At 35.1% G+C, this 21,601-nt stretch overlaps 1 protein-coding gene across 1 annotated transcript in view; it reads left to right on the top strand.

Annotated features, from left to right (window-relative positions):
- Positions 1-21,601, top strand: part of DIAPH3 (diaphanous related formin 3) — a 495,179-nt gene that overhangs the window by 388,726 nt on the left and 84,852 nt on the right. Inside the window, exons 26-27 of the mRNA XM_079137635.1 lie at positions 2,990-3,085; positions 3,561-3,620. Of these exons, the coding sequence (XP_078993761.1) occupies positions 2,990-3,085; positions 3,561-3,620 (156 nt within the window). The remainder of the gene's footprint in view (positions 1-2,989; positions 3,086-3,560; positions 3,621-21,601) is intronic.

Below are 21,601 nucleotides of genomic sequence, written 5' to 3' on the forward strand. Positions count from 1 at the left end.
AAGATGTTCTGTGCCAGGAGACATGCAAGTTCAAAGAAATGAAGTGGCAAACATGGAAATATGCAAATTGCCAAATTAGCCTAAGGAGGGCGGCAACCACCTCCTGAGAACAGGAATTATCCTACCTAACCAAAATGTAATTACATTGTGTGGTAGCTCAACACTGGTAAATTTCCCTACCATCCCAATAATGTCATTGATAGTTTTTCTTTATAATCCAGGAGCTAATCAGACTTATATTTAGTTATCCTATCTCTTCATTCTTCTTTAATGTGGAACTGTTTCCCAGTACTTTTTGTGGTTTTCTTTTTCCCTACTTTTTCTCTTGGTTTTTCATGATACTGTTTTTAGAGCCCAGACAAGTTGTATCACAGAATATCCTCACTTTAGGTTTATGATTATTTTCCTACAGTTAAATTTAAGTTAGACATTTCTGTGCAAAGTGCTGCACAGTTATATCATTTCACAAGGTGATTGATGTCAGTGTATCCTATTCTTGAAAATGGCTAATTTGATTATTTGGGTAAAGTGATAATATATCCTGTTTCCCCACAACCTTACACTCGATGGTTTTGCAACCACATATGATTCCTGCTTACTCATTTTTACTACATGAGTTGTATTATGATGATTTATTTCCTATATAACTTTGATATCTAATAGTTGACATCCTGTAAAATTAGCTTTCCTTTCCCCTGCAAAGATGATGATAATGATGATGATGATGATAATGATTTTAGCATCAATGTGGATACTTTGTTTTTTCCCAGTGTGTAATAATCTATCGTCATCCTTACTTATTTGATGCTCAAGTTGTATAAATTTGGCAGCTCTGTCCTTGGGACATATCCCTGTTTTTTAGATTATTTGATAGTGACTATTTTCTAGCACATCAATATGTTCCTGACTCATTTCTCCCAAGTGTTCTAGTTCATTTTAGTGAGTGATGGTTTTTAGAAACCAAGATCTGAGGAGCAGTGTTTTCAACGAGACAGTAATGCCATTGTTTCTGAACACTTTGGGTCCCCAAAGGTAGGAAAAGTATTTTTTAAAATCCTATATCTAGGGGCTGGGGTTGTAGCTCAGTGGTAGAGCATTTGCCTAGCATGTGTGAGGCACTGGGTTCGATCCTTAGCACCACATACATACATACATACATACATACATACATAAAATCCTATGTCTAAAATGATTCCTGTAAATTCAGTCCAGTGCTTCAGGATTCTTCTTCCCTCCTCCCATTCCAGATTTGTATCTCCTTTCCCAAGGTGAGAATCACTGTTGCTAATAACATCAATGACTTTACCCATCTGCTCAGTATTACAATATGCACATAAAAGTTTCAGAATCATTATACATCAATACCACTACCAATAACAAACTTACTAAGAAGACAGTTCAAATTCTCTTTGTAGCTTTTTTTCTTTCTTTCTTTAAACTGTATGCCATTAGAGGTATTTAAATTACTTGGGTTATTTTTCTTTCCTTTATAGCTAATGCTATCAATTTGGTAACATTTTCATTTGTTTCCATTTGATTTCAATTTGAAAAATTTTATTTTAAATCTCATGCTTGATTTTGCAAGCTAGTATGTGATTAAAACATTTAATTTTAAATTTTTTAAATGTTTTACTAGTGAAATGTATCCATGACCTCAAATTCTTGGCATTATCTTTTTTGGGAAAAAAGTATAATTAAGCTTGAGTGTAAATTTTCAAAGATAGCCAGGTAATTACTTATTAAACTGTCTGAAATATTTAATGTATTTTAATTAAAAATAGCCATAAAATCACTTTAAAATTAAATTTATGCGTAAATTAACAACCTCCAAATACTCTATTTCTCACCCACCTGTTTTGATATCACCTACAAGGTTTAGTATTCTTCTAAAAATATGAAATAGAACCAGATGGAAAAGTGACTGATATATATTTATATATCTGTTTATAAACTGTAAATGAGTGTATTATTTGTACTCTACTGCTTTCACTCGCTAGCTAGTCTCTATTAAAGGGATTGTTTCAAAATGGGAACAAAAATGAAGTAATAAAAAGTGTGGAGAAAAATCATTTTATCTATCAGATGTCATGTTATTCCAGCCACACAGTTTCATAGAGAATACCTGCAAAAACAGCTTCTTTTGCAGAAACAAAAAAATCGTTAATGCTTCCTTTAATTTGTGTTGGGCCAGTAACTTCTTTGAGGCCTTTTCTCCTGCTTCTTGGAATGCTTCCTAGTATTGGTAGTATAAATACCTGTGAGTATTTTTTAACCTGTTATTTGTAGACAGAATTGGTTCTGTACCTACATCCTTTATTAATTATATAATGTCAGTTTAACATAATCATAATGAAATGCAGTTCTTTAGATTTTTGAGACACTTTTATTGTAGAGGATAAACTTTTTCATACAGTCTATAAAAGTTTTAGTGATTGTTCTGTGTCACATCTAGTAAAGACAATTATTCTCTGATATGAGAAAAAAAAAAAATCAATCATTGGGGGCATGTTCATGAAAGCATGGGAAATGTAATTTTGTACCATAAGTTTAGACAGCAGAATCTCAGTTACAACAACAAAAAAACTGTCCCACACCTGGTCAATTTTTTGAGTAGAGGCTGATGCCTTAAAAAAAAATAATACATTTCTACAAGGGAAATGTGATTTATGGTAACTGAAGACATAGATATGACTAGAGCCACATTCGATTTAAAGTTATTGTGCCATTGGACTATAAAAGCAGTGCTCTGAAGTGAATCAATGGAACTTTGTCCTTTTTGGTAGACAGAAACACAAGCACTAATGAAGCATATTTCATTAAAACATATTTGATTTATGAGAGAGTCCTTTTTTATTTTTAAATTGCTGGCATAGTCCTGGCATCTGGTCTTTTTTCTCCCTACCATCACCATCCCCAATTTCTCTGTATGCTTTGACATTGCTATGGTAACCCCGAGGGCTGATGGAATTCCCTGCATCTCTTTTCACAGAGGGTGATGAGACAGGAGTGATGGATAGTCTGCTGGAGGCCTTGCAGTCAGGGGCTGCCTTCCGCGACAGAAGAAAAAGGACACCAAAGCCGAAAGGTGAGCACTATGCTTGTTTCATGTTACTTTCTAGGCAACTATCACAGAGAAGAAGACTTTTTCTTTCTAATTCTTTTAAAGTCATGTGTCAAGAATGCAGTGCTGTGGGCAACAATTATTCAGAAGTTTCATAAATTTGCTTAATCCCTTGCAAAGACAAATGTCAGAGAGATGCGCATTCCAGTTGGCTAATGTCAGTGGCACATTAACAAATCAATGCAGTGAACCTAGAAAATCCTGATTAGTGTGACAAGTCTCATCCAAAGAACCATATGTACTTTGTCCCAGTGGAGTTTACAGTAGCATAATTAAATGGGAAGTAAAAGTCATAACATTACTGCTTCAAGTGTTTCAGGGTACTGAAGCATTTCTTTGCTTCAAGAAATACTTAACCTTGGAAGAAAGTATGTCTAAATATGCTTCTTGAGATGAACAGATCTCTATATTAAGTTTCTTTTATCTATTTTTTTAACAGATATTCGGCAGAGTCTCAGTCCATTGTCTCAGAGGCCTGTTCTGAAAGTTTGTAACCATGGTAATAAACCATATTCATAAATTGCACTTTTTTCTTATCTACTTTTATCCTGTTGGACTGTGATTTTAGTAGTCTGCTGTGACGTTCTCAAGTTTCAATATAACTAACAGTAAAAATGTAGATGTTCATATTTGATGAGATTATGACTCATGTTTTCCATCCTTACATTATTGCTTTGAGGTTGTTTCATAGGGTCTTCTTTTCAGGTCTCAATTGAATATTTTATTATTTTTATTTGAAGTTGCCTTTATAATATTTCTGGACACTGTTGTCCAGTGCACATTTTCAAAAGCAGTGTTCTCATAATGCTATTTTTAAATTGTGGAAGTGCTAAACGTCAAGATGCAATTTGAAGTACTGAAAATGGAACCCGTTTACCATATTTGCTATGTAGTCAGAAATATTTCGACTTACATTTTGGCAAAATTATAGATACATATGAACCCTGCGTTATATTATTGTGGAAGGATATGCTAAAATTGATGAAAAGGTGAATTTGAGTCACCTCTGCTATTAATCAAGTGTGATTATCTTCAAAAATCCCATACCAATCTCATATGCCCAACTACATGGTACTGTTCCTCTGTTCAGAAGACCATCTTGGGTTGTTTGACTTTTTTCACTTTGGTTCTTTTCCCTCCATGTTCTGGTTGTGGATTCATGCTTGCTTTCTGTAGTCAAAGACTCATTTATCCCGATGTCTTCAGTGATGTTGTTGTCAAAGGTGGCCATATTTGTAAGTAGAAATATACTTGATGGATTTCATTTGAGGGTTTTTGGGGGCTGATGAGTTAATTTCTCTAAGTTTTTACATATGGCTAAAAGGGAAACTTCATGTCATGTTTCTAGAGTAGCTTAAAATACTTAATGAGATTAGGAAAAACAGGGATGTAATGACCACTTAATAATTATATAGATTTTTACTGCCCAAGGCAAAGTAACTTATAGTAGATGTAATGAGAAGAAAGGTAAAAATCTGCAGCAGTGTTTTAAATATGTCTTTTTTACTTCTTTCAGTATATCTTCATGTTTGTTCTGCCCTTTTTATTCTAATAGAGTAGAAATAAGTAATTCATTATGGATAATTAAGTAATTTCTAATTTTGGATTTATGATTTTGAGTCATTATGACATACTAAATTATGGTAAAAAGTATAGAGAATAACCCTATTCCAGACCTTAAAGATTGTTTAATAGATGAGTAAATGGAAACCCAGAGAGGCTGAAAACCCTGAGAACACAGAACTAATGCCACACTATGACCATAATATGGTCCTCTAATTCCTATGTATTCTTTTTTTTTATTTCATATAGGTATTTCAATGTTTTTTACTACTAATACAAGAAACAATTCAGCCCCCTTGGTAACAAGTCCTTAAAGAACTGCATACAAATGGGGATTATGATATGATTATAATGACATCCTATGCTTCATTTAAAATAAATATTTTAGATATTAATGCAGAGGGAAAATTATTTATGATAACTTTGTATACCAGACTTGGAGAACCCAGTTCTTTTGAGACTTTTATTAAAATGAGATATAATGACTATAATTACTCTTAAGTTGTGATATTTCTGCCCATTATGCCAAAGCAGATGTACTGTCTCAAATTCTAAGACTAAATTAAGCTGGTAGATTATATTGCAAACCAAAGGATACTTTTCACAAAGATCAAGTTCTTTTTTCTAATATTAATGTGGATTCAAACATTTGTAGAAAATTTTCTATCCATATTTTGTTTCCTATGTACCTTTCTAGCCACGTAGAAAGAAATCTCAATGACCAAATTTATCTTTAAGAATGATATATGTAAGTATAGATTTATTAGACTTAGATGCTGAAAATGTAGGATTTGGTTCAGGAAAATTTCTTCATTGCAAAAAGGGTCATGATTGTTTTTTAGAATAGGGTATTTCAGAGTTCATTTTGTAATGTATTTCTAAAAAAGACTTTGTTTTCATTGAAAATACTAACTCCACTACTGAACTGCATGATTGCAATGCAACAATGAACCTCTGATATTTTAAAATTTGCTTTTATACACTTAAAAATATCTGATACTTATATTGCCTACAAGTATGTGTTTGTTGATATTGATCTTATAACCTATTTGTTAAAGAGTTAAAAAGATTCTCTAATTATTTTAAATTCTACAAGCTAATTTGCATCTTAAGTAAAATAATATTATTAATGGAAATAATAATATTCTGTTTACTGAATTATTTGATTTACTATATGCCAAGCACTGTGCTGAATGTTTTATACAAATCACCCCATTTAATCTTCTCAGTAATCCTGTCAGATAGTCAATATTTTTATCTTTGTTTCACAGTTAAATGTAATCAAAGATTAAAAAGATCTTATGGCTTGCTTAAAGTCATGCAGCAAAGTTATGAACCTGGGCCTGTCTTCAGAGTCCAACCTGTCATTGTCTTTGCAATGTCTTACTCTGAAGACAACTGCTTAGATCCATATCATGCTTGGATCCCTTTCCTGTCCATGAGCTGATGACTTGTGTACATTTGATTCTTTTATGATATGAAGTAGACTATTGAGATAAACAGCCTCTTGGAGGTTCTCCAGCCTCTGGTGTGCCTTACCTCTTATTCCCAGTTTTAACCACTAGATAGCACTATTTTCTTGATCTGAGGCTTGAATTATAAAAATATTCTTCCAGAATTCATTATGACCACATTTTATTTCTTTTAATAAACTCAATATTAAAACCTCTTAATTTTAATGAACTTAAGTTCTGTTAGAAAGATTGTAGAATCTTAGAAATATATATATAAATATATATAAGATCGTAGAAATATATATACACACACATATATAATATATATATACATATATATGTGTATATATATATCGGAAGCACAAATTTACGCTTATGAACTACAGTTTAATCTCTCATTATATGTGTATCTCTTATTATCTGTGTATAGTCTGTGCCTTTTAAAACCATAACTGTAGCCTCAAACTTCTTAGATTTATTTTTGTATATTCAGAGCATCTTTTATTTCACACTATAAGAATCCTGGTGAAGCATCCTCCAGGACTTTGGGGCTAAAATGCCCCAGTATGTATTTTGACACACTGACTTCAAGCATTCAAACTTCAATGGGTTTCACAAGCAAGAAATGTTACACACTGGCTAATCTGGCCTTCATCATGTGCTCCAAATCATCACCAAAAATATTCTTTACTTTGGTTAAAACTTTTACTTGTAATATATTTTGTTTTCACTAGTAAGTCAGGCAGCAATAAAGTAGTTGCTGTTTCTCCTTACTAAATCTTCATTTAATCCATTAAATTTAATAAGCACTTTTTAGGCACTTAAGATACAGAGGTACATACTGACTAGTTGGGAGACAAACCAGTACTAATTCCTGTGCATGTGGTAAATACCAGGATAGAGGATACACACACTTCTGGCAAGATCCGAAAATCTGAAAGACCAATTCTGTCTTTGTGAGGACAATCCACATTTGCTTTTTAGTGGAGTCTGAAATCCAAACCGAGTTGTAAAAGATGAGTAGAAATGCAGCTGTAAACACAAGGGCCAGGACAAGAGAAAAAAGGAGTGGCAGCAGTGTGTGTGCTCTTTCCCAGGATGGCCTTTCTGAACCCCATCCAAACCTTGGAAAACCAAGATCTCTAATAACACCCTGGTCTTCCCATGGTACAGCACTCAATGCCCTCAGAATGTTTCTTATTCAACATCTTATCTCCCTCACTACTCCTGAGTGCCATCAGGCTGGGAAAAAGGCAATAAGGAAGAAGTGTGTATTGTTTTCTGTTTAAAACCCCAGTACTTAACTGAATTGGTGCCTGGCATGTGGTTGTTTAGTAAGAATGTGTTGAATGAATGGTTTATGTTTAAGCTTGAATGGAGCAATTAGTATATGTTAAGGAGCAAAATGAGGTCCCAATAAGTGGGATTTAATATGCCAAGTGATAAAGCTCCAGCTGTAAACACCATTAACTACCCCTCATCTCCTCCCTTTAATGTTACCTGTTGTCACATGATGACACGACCATGTGACTGTATTAGTGACTGTATTAGTGACTTGAAGAAAGATGTAGAGAGTAGGGTTCAATCTTGATTGGATTTCTCCTTAGAAGTAGGAGGGATGCTTATTAAATTTGTTTCCCTTACTTAGTCAAGCAAAGTGTAACAATGTTAAAGCAAATTTATCTGCTGATGACCATAAGCTGTTAACTACTGCGTTCAACAGTGTATTCCAAACCTAAAGATTTTTTGTAGTCTATAGAAAATAGTATAAGTCCCTCTTTTATATAAAGGTAGTTAAAATATTGATGTATTTTTATGAAGATGATACTACTATGTTTAGGGGTTGGTGAATAAAGTGGCCTAGTTGATAATAAAGGACTAGGTAGAGAAAAAGTATATTGAGAGTCTGATGCCAGGCCATGAAATTTGGACTGTTGAAACTTTTGAGTAAGAAAATGAGAGATGTGAGTAGTTAGTATGGAACTGAAGTAAAAACACAAGCAGGACTTAGCTACTTTGAGGACAGTGTGGATTGGCTACAAGGGATGGGGAAAGTCGAAAGGAATACTAAGGTTGAAGGAAGAAGCCAGGCCTAGAGCTCTGAGTCAGGAGACCCTCCTGGAGAATGCTAATGCTGTATGCTAATGAATTATCTAAAGTAGATCTTTAAACAAGAAGAGGATGAATTAAGGACTGGACATTAAGAAGGGACTTGGTCAAGGGCTCAACACTGGTGATAGATCAGAATGAGTAATGAACAGGGAGAGGTGAAAAGATGAATAAGTAGGGGGATAGCACTGTAGTGGAGCCTGTTTCATGAAGGTTGAAGGAAGAGTTTCAAGACTTGCTTTCCTTGATTTCTTATTTATTTTCTTTATAACCTCTGGTATGTTGCTGAGTGGCTCCTGATTCTGGGTATGTAATTGTTGTCCTTCTCAGGGACTTCTCTTCTGCTGTACATTATAAATCTTTTGCGACAAAGGTTACAGGAATATAAATTGTTGAGCCACACCTCATCGTGCATACGCATGCAATTTGATTGCACCCTCATTAGATGGTTCTCTTTTCATTAAGTAGTTCAGTGGGATTTTTTCCCTAGTTAAATGGATATAGAGTAATCAGAAAGAATTCAATAAACTATATGCAATTAAAAACCCTAATGATAAAACTATTTAACTGTGACAAAATAAGATAAAACATAATCAAAATTTTAGGCAAACAAGTATTACACATTTTTAGTGAACATCCATAACCTAAACAAAATCTTGCTGTATTATCTTTACACTAAATCAATTCTTAATAGCCTTAATTTGGATTTGATTATCTATTTTTACTCTTCCACTTATATATGGAGCTTTGAGAGATTTTTATAGAAATAAGATTGTATTGCCTCCAGGCACAGCTGCTCTGCCACTCTTAAGATTTGAAGGCAGAATTAAATGTGAAGCTAGTTAGATATCTTGAAATTAGCATATTTCTCTGCACAATAACTAAGGGAGGCACATGGGCTTTGGGTTGATATTTCAAAACTTCATATACTGCCACCCCCATCCACAGTCTACTCAGTCTTGAGTCCCCTAATTTGTCTACTTTCCTTTTCCCCAAGCAGCAAGAATTTGGTTTGAGGCAGAATTAGGGAGTTTCTAAGGTTTTCTGTGGTGTCTGCTGAGTACTAAAACTGCCTTAAGGCTTCTTTGAAAACAATAAGAACAATACCACAACTGTCCTTGTCTAGAGAACTTTATCAAAGTAGTATATGTTGACAGCTACCATTTCCATTTCTTTAAACTTTTTCCTATTTTAGAGTAAAGCATAAGTAAAATAATATGATTTTTTTCCAATTGTCACTGGCTTATTTTCTTGAACAGTTTTTTTCCCTCTTGCTGATGTACTTGTGCCTGCCTAATAACCTAAGAAAGGGAGCTATTAAAATACTAATTGTTTTTGACACCCTTATGGCTTGGGCTTTCAAGCAGAATCAAATGCTACCTGTAACTGTCAAAAGACTTAAATATTTTTAAGGAGATTTTTCTAGGCCAAGAATGTAAAACAATTTGGGTGATTTCAGATTTTATTCAAAAGTCAGTCTCTTGTATTTACTATGTAGTCAAGCAAAAGGAAGAATGGACTCAGCAGGGCCGTGTCTAGGTAAGGATGCCCTGTGGGCAGATGGGAAAGGCTTTTCTTTTCTAATTTACAGTCAGGGCAGGACAACCTTTTGTCACAGTCATTATCAAACAGACTCTTAAGCATGAACAGGTTAGAAAATTCTCAAGTAGTGAAGACTTGAAGTTGTTGTAAAAGGATATTTATGCAAGAAATAGCAAATGTCTTTCATTTAATGAGCATTCACAGATGTATGCTGAAGACCGGAATAAATTTAGTGAAAAGAAGATAAAGAACTATTGTATAAGAGAAATAATGTCCTTGACTTTCCTGAAATAGTGGTTATGATTAACATTGCCCTTGTTCTGTTGTGTTCCATAGGCAACTATAATTATTATGATCTTTTAAATTTGTTTGCTCACTCCTGAATCTATTCCTTTTCTTATGGCAGAGGTTCAGAATCTGGTTTTATAAGGAGTGAATGGATAGATTTTAGAAACTCTGTCAACTCTGTAGTTTGGGTTTACATGTTATATTTGGACATAGTTTTTTCCTGGTATAGGATCTATTGATTTGATCAAAATTCTCCCCAAAAGAGATGAAGAATTGTCAACTTTGATTACTAACATGGTAATTTTGCATGTGCTACTTATAGGAAGCCATTTTTTGCTATAAGCATTTGCCATTTGAGAATTAAATTGTAGGGGATTAAATTTTTATTGGCATAATGAAAAATGAGCAAAACATAATAAGTGCTTGGTAGAGCTATAATTTTAGCACCAGTTAAATTTGTTTAGGATATAGTTAAGACCCATTGACATGGAGGCACTGTGGAGGCTAACTGAGCATGCACAGAAGACTCCTGCACCTGGGACACTCACTAACCCTCCTGGATCTCCCAGGCTGGAAGGCAGGCAGGGTTATGTGGGTCTGCAACTCAGAAGGAACCAGCAAGAGGAAGATGAGCCTATGGAGGAGCAATATACCTAGAAGCCACCAGTGATACAGATGCCAAGAGGAAAAGTAGTCACCAAAGCTACATGCTCAGACAGGACAGGAGGAAAGACTGGGTCAGTGCCTGGGCAAAAATTGGGCTAAAGGACACAGGTGTCACTGCTCACCTAGGAAGAGCAGCTGTGCAGCCTTGGATGGAGGAGGAATAGGGCAATTTTTTCCTGAAAGTCTGAATGTGAAGGAAAGAAAAAGAAAGGAAATAGAACTAGAACAATTTGTGACTTACTGATCATATTCTGTTTCTTTGGCTTTCATACAGTAGTGGCTTTGCTGTGCGTGTATTGGAATGTAAAGGCACCCTGAAGGAGGAGGGTAAGCTTTAGGGAAGAACTAACTGGGGTAAAACTCCTGGAGAATGAGAGTAGAGAATAGAAGGGTCAGCACTTGGACAGTACAAAGGAAGGGTGCTGGACTTGAATTGGTAGACCTGTCAAATAAAGGAAAGTTTGGGGGTCTCACATGATAACATTTGTTTCCTCAGAAAATTAGGATATAACTCTCTTCTTAAAAATGATTGTCTCTGGGTGGGGAGGAGGACTAGGGCAGTGGAGTATGACATAATTCCTCTTGAGAGTGTGAGAGGAAACCAGCCAGACACAAAATAATTTTTCTTCAGTGGCCTAGCTGGAGTGGGAGACAATTGCGTGGGTAGTGAGAGAAGTCTGTAAAGGCTAAGGGGAAGGAGAAGCTGCCAGGGTGCTTCCCAGGCCCTGTGACAAAGGGCAGATGGTCATTAGTAGCCTAAAGATTCTAAAATTTAATCTCCATATGTGACTGTAATGCAAAGTTGGGTAGTGGATAGAATGAGAGGGCTTCAGAGGGCACCAACCCAGCAGTCACAACATTTTTTTCCAGGATATTTTGTATTTAAAAATTTTAGTAATTGTATGGAAATAATGAACACTTTTTTGGAATACCCACAATGCCAATGTGAGGTTTTGGCATTGTTTTACTGTTGTGTCACATCTGTTCATGGCATTATAGCAGGGATAATGGGGACCCAAATGCAGCTGGGTTTTTTCCAGGCCTACGCTGACAACATTATCTGAGATGTTGTCCTAAGAAAACAACAGTTGATGTTTAAAAAAAAAAAAAAATTCTTTCTAAAGCTTTACTTTTTTTACCTTCATTCTTCATTAAAGTAACCACAGATATGAAACCACTCTTCCAGATTGCTTTCAGTATCAAAAATAAATATTTTGCAAAATGTCTGATGCATCGTAGGTACTTTTAAAAGCAGTAGTTGTTCTTATTCAGTGACTGTTTATGAAAGCATAAAACTAGCCAGAGATCTTCTAATACTATCTTTTAAGACCTTGAAGGTTCTGGCAGAACAGCCTGACCTTGAAAATTAGTAATTAGTGTAGAGTCATGATTAGGATTAGGTTTTAGGGACAAACAGATACAGGTTTTAATCCCTTGGATTTTTTTTTTTTTTTTTTTTTTTTTTTTTTTTTTTTTTTTTTGGGTGCACCAGGGATTGATTGAACCCAGGGAGTTTAACCACTGAGTCATATCCTAGCCCTTGTTTTTTATTTTGAGAAGGGGTCTCCCTAAATTGCTCTTAGGGACTTGGTAAGTTGTTGAGACTTTGAACTTGTGATGCTCCTGCCTCAACCTCCTTATGACTCTGATTATAGTCATGCACTGCCACACCTGGCATGGCTTTTAATTCTTGACTTACTAACAGGGTGACTGTATTAGTCAGCTTTTTGTTACTGCAACAAACACCTGAGATAATCAACTTAGAGAAAGATTTATTTTGGCTCTTAATTTTGGAAGCTTTTATTCTTGATCATTTGGCCAGGTTGGTTTGAGCCTATGCAGGCACAACACATTTTTGTAGTGTCAAGGGAAATGGCATGGGGGAGTTAAGGACAAGATATTTCTAAAGGAGAATCAATAGGAGGCGGAGACAGGAAGAGAGTAGAGCTGCTAAGGACATGTCAAGTCTTTGGGGCCAATGGCTAGAGGAAGAGAAAACATGGGGAAAATGTTTAAATAATATCAATTTTGATGAGAGACACAAGTTGGAGAAGATAATGAGTTTCCTTTTTTACATGTTAGTAGAAGGTACTAGCAAGACCCTCCAAATAACTTTGTAGGTCAGCTGGAATTTCTGGCCTCCAATTCAGACAAAATGGTGGGAACATTTGGTTACTCATTTCCATATTTCAAAACATATTCATTCAGCACTATGGACTAGAGTTCAAGAAAAGCCCTGAGAAATATCAAGGCAAGCCTTTATCTTTCCCTCCCACGTGCTTGTGGTATGCTGGAAGTGCCTATGAATGAATCAGGAGATGGAGCTTCTTGGGAGCCACCTAAATTTAAAGACAATATTGAAATGTCAGATAACTAAGGATACAAAGAACATCCTAAAAATAGGCAAAAAAAAAAAAAAAAAGTTACACAAAGTAAAAAAAAAAAAATCAGAATGAGACTGAATAGCACATGGAATTCCAACAGACATGCAAAAATTGTTTCTAAACTCTGAAGGGAAATTATTCCCAATGAAGAAACAGTTTGCTTTCTTTTCCCTTTGAGAAGATACAAGGAAAGAGTCACAAAAACCATTCCGAATTTCTATGAAATCAAGACATTTTTAACCCCAAACAACCATATATAAAGATAGAAAGAATGGGAGATGTTGTCTGTGCAGCAAGGAGAAAACTGGAATCCAGTTATGTTCATTTCCTAGGGCTGTCAAGACAAACAACCACCCTGGCAGGAGATGGGGGATGACTTCAAACAGCAGAAATTTATTTTCTTCAAATTGTAAAGACTAGAAATTCAAAGTCAATGTCAACAAAGTTACTTTCTTCTGGAGGCTGTAAGGGAGAACCTGTCCATCCTCTCTTCTGGTTTCTGGTGGTTGCTGGGAGTCTATGGTGTTCCTTGGCAGCTGAATTGCTGCAGTGTGTTCCCTCCGTCAGTACATGGCATCACCCTGGTGTCCATATCTTACAAGGACACCAGTCAGTGGATTAAAGTTCACCTTAATCTACTATGCCTCTGGCTTAACGTGATTCTATCTGTAAAGACCCTATTCTCAAATGCAGTCATCTTTACAGTTAAGGGCTCAGGAACTACAGGTGCATGGAGCTACGGACGAGTCTGGCTCCAAAAGCCTTGACTGTATCCTTATTCTGTAGAGCCTGCGGACACTCTCTTTCCTCTGCCCTTCAGAGATGAGAGGTTTATTTGGGGGGACAATTGTGCTAGAAACCCTAGTAAGTGAATAAAAGGCAAAGCTGAGGTGTTCTACTGAAAACAGGATTATAGAAATATGAAGGAATGTCATCAGGAGAAAAAATTATTAAACAATGCTATGGTCCTTTTCTGACCTCCTTCCACCATTTTGTTCTTAGTGTATAGAAGCCAACCTTATACTTAGAGCAAATAACAGAATACTTCCTCTGGAAATAATGAAGAGTCTGGAGAAAAGGCCTTCAGATATCAGCATCTGGGTCCCTTCCTTCCCACAGGAAGGCTCATAGCAAGAGAATCCCAAGGAGAGAGATCCAGTAATTAACAAACCTCATCATACCAAGTTTTTACTATTAAATATCAATATGGGCTAAGGATTTATCAGCTGACAGGAAAACATTTAACATGAAATAAAGGATAAACAAACCAAAGAAACTCTTACTAAACAGAAAACACAGGAAGAACAAAATTTCAAACATATAATAATTGCAGAGATATCCAAAACAATTACAATTGTGAACAAGATGCTATCTATCTAAAAGTGTGTTTGTGTGCATGTGTATAAACATATACTACAAAAGAACTAAAAAACAAAGATTTCTTGGATATAAAAGTGTATTAACAGAAAAATTAGTACAATATTTGAAAAAAGTATTAAAGGTTCTGGGGAGTATCTTGGTCTATTTTGTGCTGCTGTTATCAGAATACTGCCAGCTGGGTAATTTATAATGAATAAAAATTTGTTGACTGACCATATTGGAGGTAGGGGAGGCCCAAGATTAAGACATTTGCAGAAAAGGACCTGAAGAGGGTCTTCTTAACTGTGCCTTCCCATTGCAGAAGAGCAAAAAGAAGGAGAAAAAGTGACAAAAGGAAGCTGAGCTTGTCTTGGGTAAGGAACCCACTACTTCCACTATAACAAACACTCTTGAGTGATTTAACCATTGACGAGGGCAGAGCCCTCATGTCCTCATCACCTCTTAAAGGTCCTACTTTTTAATACTGTTACACTGGCAGTTAAATTTCAACATGAGTTCAGGAGGGATAAAGCCTGGATGTGGGGGTGGAATGTAAAACAGATCATCTGGGTGACCCCATGTACAATTGTATAAAAATGCATTTGGATCAGTTTGGAAAGTCCTAATGACTGATACTAAGAGAGTAACAAGAGGCAGTTTTGAAGTTTGGGAAAAAGAAAAGTGATATATGATCATAGCACACAAGGTTTCCAGTGATTCCTGTGTCCTGGTGTTCACACCATTCACGTGATCCCCTTCCCCTGCCACACCAAAAAATAAACAACAGAAAAACATTGTTCCAGGGTTAGTATACAACCAATTAAATAGAGCAAAGATGATGGTATGTCACTAATGAGATTAGGATACTTAAGACACTGCAACTTTCATCTGCGATGATCTGCTATGCATTTCCCTCTCCCTTTGCTCTTGGGGAGGCCACATTATAAGCATCTAATTAGAAAGACTCAAGTTGTGAGGAACTGAAGCTTCTGCCCAGCCCTGGTATAAGCTTGTAAGTTTATCCCAACAAAGATATAACTAGAAGCCAAGTCGCTTCTTTTTTAAAAATGTTTTTAGTTGTTGATGGACCTTTATTTATTTATTTATATGTGATACTGAAGATCAAACCCAGTGCCTCACACATGCTATGCTAGCACTCTTCCACTGAACCACAACCCCAGCCCCAAAATTGCTTTTTTCATTAATTCTCATTTTCTCTTACAACATTCTGATTGTACTTTTCTTTTTTCTTTTTGTTCATTTTCTCTTTCCCAATACTGTATATGAACCTGAAGATGACTTCTCTCTATTGTGACTCCCAGCTTATTTTTATGTGATCCAAAAACTAAATTGCTCTTTAATGTGCATTCCTAAGGAGTAATAGGGGATGATAAGAGAGTCAATAATGACAGTGCCTCTATCTCAGGATAATAAATATGCCTTTGCATATAAAATGGACATACTTTCAACCTTTTTTTCTGTTTCTGTAGATAACGGTGGTCAGTGATTTTTCAGCACATTTTCTGAATTATTTTTTTCCTTGTCACTCTTAATGTGAGAGAAAATGATAGAAATGAGCAATAGAGAAAAACCAAGTAGTATTCCTTTTTTTTTTTTTTCCTTTTAGAGCAAAAGTAGCCTTCTAGTAGTACTTAAGAACTTGATAACTAATCTCTATTTACTGAATCCTTAGTAAGCAAGAGAATGAAATTGGTGTTTTGAAACGTTGATGTTCATTATAATCAGTGACTCTTTTGTAAAAATGTGACTCTCTATATTACACTGATTTCATTTTGAAAGCTGGGGATGTAACTGGTATTAGCTGGTGGTGTGACTGCTCATTATGTAGTCTAGGTAAGGAGATAAATACTAAATATTTCCCCACTTTTAAAGAGTATAAATTGAGGCAAGCATTGATATTCATTAAGAAAGCTGCAATGTCCCATTGATTGTCGAGTAAATGAGAAATTGTTATTGTTAGCTATGATGTACTTTTGTGTGATATGACAGCATTTAGCTTAAACAGTTTACCACTTATTAGCAATAATATTAGAATAAATGATAATGATCATTAAGTGCTATGTACATGATCATTTAAGTAATCATGCTTGCAATCTCCTTCTATTAGTCAAACCTCTTCGGGTTAATTAGTCAGTGAAGCTGTCATATACCAACTTTTACAGGAATAATGAAATAAAGGAATGCTGAAATACAATGAAGAAAGCAGTATGCATCAACATTTACCTTATATATCGACTTTGTCTATTCTTACCTGCATTATTGTAACTTGAAGGTTAAAAGATTTTGATAATTTTTTTGTTTGAAATATGATAATTAGGGATATTACATGTGTATGCTTTTTCCATTAAAGCATTTGTGCATCAGAAAAGTACCAATATGATATTCAAAATAAAAATAGAATCCTCACCAACATACCTATACTTACGGATGAGCTAGTAAATGCTGTTTAGATATAGCTTTAAAAATGTTAATAACATCTTGTATCTTGTGTTGACAAGCCAATAACTCAGAATCTATATAACTGGAGTTATGTGGATTGAATGTTACACACGTAAGAAATTACTAAGAATTTTTTATTATCAGTCCTTTTATCATTCACATCTTATTAATGTAGCCACTCTGAGGGGTTCTTAAATTTGTGTTTGATAAACCGTGAACGCAGTTTGATTTAATCCAAAGTACCTTTTATCAGTGGGTCAAAAACCCATTTCATACCTGTGTCTTGATGCATTCCCCATGTCCCAAAGGAGGAGAAAGATCAAGAAAGGGGTCTTTTAAAATTTGTCGCGATTCATCATTGGCTGCTTCTCAGATGATGATGATGATGATGATGATGATGATGATGATGCTCTTTGTTGACTTTGCTGACAGAAACAACTGAAGGGCAGAGACAAGTTGAGTGCAGCCATATGGGGCAGAGACAGCTGTGCTTGGGACCTGGTACTGCACTTGTAGCCTCTGATAACAGTGCCCTCCTGTTAAGTCTGAGACTTTCATCACTTGTTACTCACTTACTAGAAACTGGACACGGCCTGTTACTCTCCATTCTGTTAACTTGCTTTATCTTCATCCACTGATTCCCTTGCCTAGATAGAAAAAGACAGGATCCACTCAAGGTGAGTAATGGAATGAAGGTCCTGTGTTGTAGAAACTTTAAGATTTCCTGGAAATTATGTCTTTTGCACATTTGTTTTAACTATCAGAGTTTTGAGCCTAATTTTTTAAATTATTACTTTTGTGATAATTTTCCATATCCTGTTGATTCCATTCTCATTGCAGTGGTTTCATTGCCCCTGGGTCCATGCTTATGTGTTTTAAAGTCTCTTTCTGTCTGTGCTATAGTCCTGGGTGGCTGCTAGTCACATGCTCTTCTTCTGCTCAGGTCTCCAGTCCTATCTATTGTCTCTTGTGCTTTTGCACCAAATTCTCCTTTAACCCCATTATTTTCATCTTTTAAGAAATAACAAACCCTGTTTTTAATATCAAGATAAAAGACTATAAATGTACAAGCTATTGCCTCCTTAAAGAATATCATACATATAGAAAAGTACACAGTTCCTAAATATATGACTTGATGAATATTTGTGAAATGAATTTGCCTATGGGACCAACACCCAAATCAGAAACAGTATGAGAACTGCAGTAGCCCCTTCCATCTCCACCCCACCATTATCTCACACTCCAAACATATCCTGGTTCTGGCAGCAATAAACTAGTCTTACCTGGTCCTTTCTATAAGTAGAATGACACACTTTATGTCCATGTATGAAGTTGTGATTCATTTATTCTTACTGTTGTTTAGTATTCTACCATATGAACTTATCACAGTTTATTTTTCTTTCTTTAGTAGATATTTGTTTCTAGATTTTGCAAGTTATAAGCACTCTTGCTAAGAACATTCTTCATAAACATGTTTTTTGTTTCTGTCAGGCATAAACCTAGAAGTGTAATTGCTGTCTCATTAGGTATTCATGAATTCAGCATTAGTAGATACTACATAACAGTTTTCCAAAATAGTTGTACCAGTGTGTACTTCCTTCAGCAATGTATGAGAGTTTCAACAATCCCCAGGAGGATTATCTCATCATGATTGTGATTTGCATTTCCCTTTGAGCACGTTTTCATATGCATACTGACTTTCTAGGATATGTGAAGCACCTGTTAAATCTTTTGCCCATTTTTCTGTTAGCTTAACAGCATTTTTAATATTCAGAATAGATTTTGACACAATTTGGAATCCCTTTTTTATTTTTAGTTCTATGCATTGAACCCAGGGCCACAAGCATGCTAGGTAAGCATTCTACCACTGTGCTATTTCCCTAGCCCCACAATTTGGAATTCCATCATAATATATCAAACTGCCAAAGGAAAGGTTCTATGTCTCTTTATAAGAATAGTATACTTCACCTCACTCAGTTCTTTCAATAAAAGACCTCAGAAAGGTCAGTCTATTCATTACACATTGAAAAGCAAGTATGTAACACTCTGCCACCTGCTTACCTATTCTGCTCTCTTGGACCTACTATTATTTTCTCCTTGTACTGTTATAGAAATCAGATGATAGCCATCCTCTAGCTTCTTTGACTTGATCCTCCAAGAACATTCTAGAAAAGTTGGATATGCCCTGGTAATACTTAAGAAAACCATTTTATTGAATGAATAGATGGATAGATGAATGCATAAATGAATGAACAAAAAAAAAATGACTATGTATTTTGAAGTTGGACCTTCCAACTCTAGTTCAAGCATATACCAGTATACCCCAATATTTGCTGTTAATCAGGAAACATTGTTTGAGTGTGGTGCACAATTGTTTTAAATTCAGTCCTCCATTGTTAGCTCACTACCATGAATTGGGTGAACTATCAGGGTAGCATACTTTTCAAATATTAAAACTTAACTTGATAGTAAATTTTAATGAATTTTGTTGGTTGACTTCTTTTAAATACATGATCCAAATATCAAAGGGGGGGGAAATCTTTTCTATTTACCCTGAACACATTGTTTTATTATCTTATGAGTTGGATCCAGAATTAGGTAAATTTACATATATGTATACACACACACACACACACACACACACACACACACACAGATATTCCCCTAAATGATTGCTTTCATTTATTTGTCTCCCAAAAATCTGTAAGCATATGAAAGTTTTTTAAACTGAGAATGTGTTCGCATGAAGTAGAAGTTACAATTATTTTTTAAATGTTGATTATCTGGAAAGGGACAGAGATATTTAGCTTACTGAGTATGTACCCATAAATCTGTAGAATATAGTGTTAGACTATTTGTTCTTTTACACTTAGAATTCCCTCTTTTGTTGTTTTAAACTTACTATCCCATTTAATGAACACAATCAAATCTAAAATACAGCATTTTAGAATCAAGGCTATTTTGATTGCTACATTTAAACCAATTGAACTGCCATTTGGGATTAGATACGCTCATTAAAAGAAGTGTATATCAAGTTTATTTAGAACCAATATATTTGAGATTTCTGATTGTATAAGCATCCATTAATAGTAGAATATTTAAAAAACTATGAAGAAAAAAATAAAGTTTACTTATAACCTTGCTGTGCATTTTGTTATATTTTCCATATAGCCTGAATTGTTCTTTTAAGAGTTTTCCAAAGGCTGCAGTGTCCCAAAGTTAAGGATGGGCCACATATTACATACAGCTTTTCTACAGTTTGATTTCTATGTTTTAAAATCTTCACCATTTTAAGTAGCACTGATATGGACAATTTTAAGCCTTTGTATACATGCTGCCAGACTGAACTACTACACTCCTGCTGGTATCCCATGCCAGTTTCCTCAAATCCTCAATGTTAGATGTGTTTCTGAATTTTTACCTATTTGACAAAATGGTATCTCATTGTTTTGCATGTTTATTAGCTGTGAAATAATTTTTCCATATTTTTTACTCACAAATGGGGGGAGGGGCAAGGCATCAGAAATGGGGAAGAGAAGAAGGACCTCAGCATTACTTATCAAACTATGTCATCTATTAAGGGAAAATCAAACTTTAATGTTAACTTCTACCCTGCCTTATTTCTCCAGTAGGAGAAATTATTACTATGTTTGGTGATTTTTCAATACTGCCAGCCCCAGAGTAGGTTTTACTTTTACATTTTGACCATTAACAATAAATGCTATCAGCTTGTGATGTACTGCAGTCATGGAATGGGGCTAGGTGATGGAAATCAGAAATAGACCTAAATCCCAGTGTCCTGTGACTGGTTTAGGCATAGCTGAAGCCTTGGATGGACTCTCACCTCCTTTTGTGGGGTTTTAGGCAATTAGGCAGCAGCTTAATTCTATCTATAGAGGCTCTGTCTAAACTTGGTCTACTTGATGCCAGCAGAGCCAATTGAAAGATAAAAAACTGAAATAATCAGGGTAATTGATATTTTCTTCTAGATTATTTTAACAGTAATTTTAGCATATAAAATTTTTCACTGAAATTTGCACATGAATCTATTTAATAAAGGATATTTGTTGACTATTTTAAAAAAGAAATGTACTTTATATAGCCTTATTTGTAGAAATATTTTGATATGGATTACAAAATGAAGCATATTAATAGTCCTGTAGAACACATGCTATAAGAATACCAAGAAAGTTGTCCCCTTAGCTTAGAACCTTGGTTCTTAAACTTCAGTGTGCACCAGAATCCACTGGGAGGGGTGTCAAATCGCAGGCTTCTGAATTACTGATTTTGTAGGTTGTGGTGGGCATGAGAATTTGCATATCTTAAAAACTCCCAGATGCTACTAGTCTAGGAACCAAACTTCGAGATCCCCAGATCTAGACTGTTTTGTTTTGAGTGTTTAGAATCAACATTAATAATAGATTTTCTATTAGTTTGTTAATTATATATCTCAGTGTTTGGTTTTATATAAACAGTCCTATTATAAGATTCTTCATATGTATATAGAGGATACAATTCATATTCCCATGGTTTTGAGTCTTGAAATACCTAGAGGGTTTTTAAATAACACCAACCTGGAGGCTTATCTCCAAATATTCTGATTTAATTAGTCTAGGATGTGGCGTGGGATCAGTATTTTTTAAAACTCAAAAATC

This window comes from Sciurus vulgaris (genome assembly GCF_902686455.1).
Source record: "Sciurus vulgaris genome assembly, chromosome: 4".
Lineage (NCBI taxonomy): Eukaryota > Metazoa > Chordata > Mammalia > Rodentia > Sciuridae > Sciurus > Sciurus vulgaris.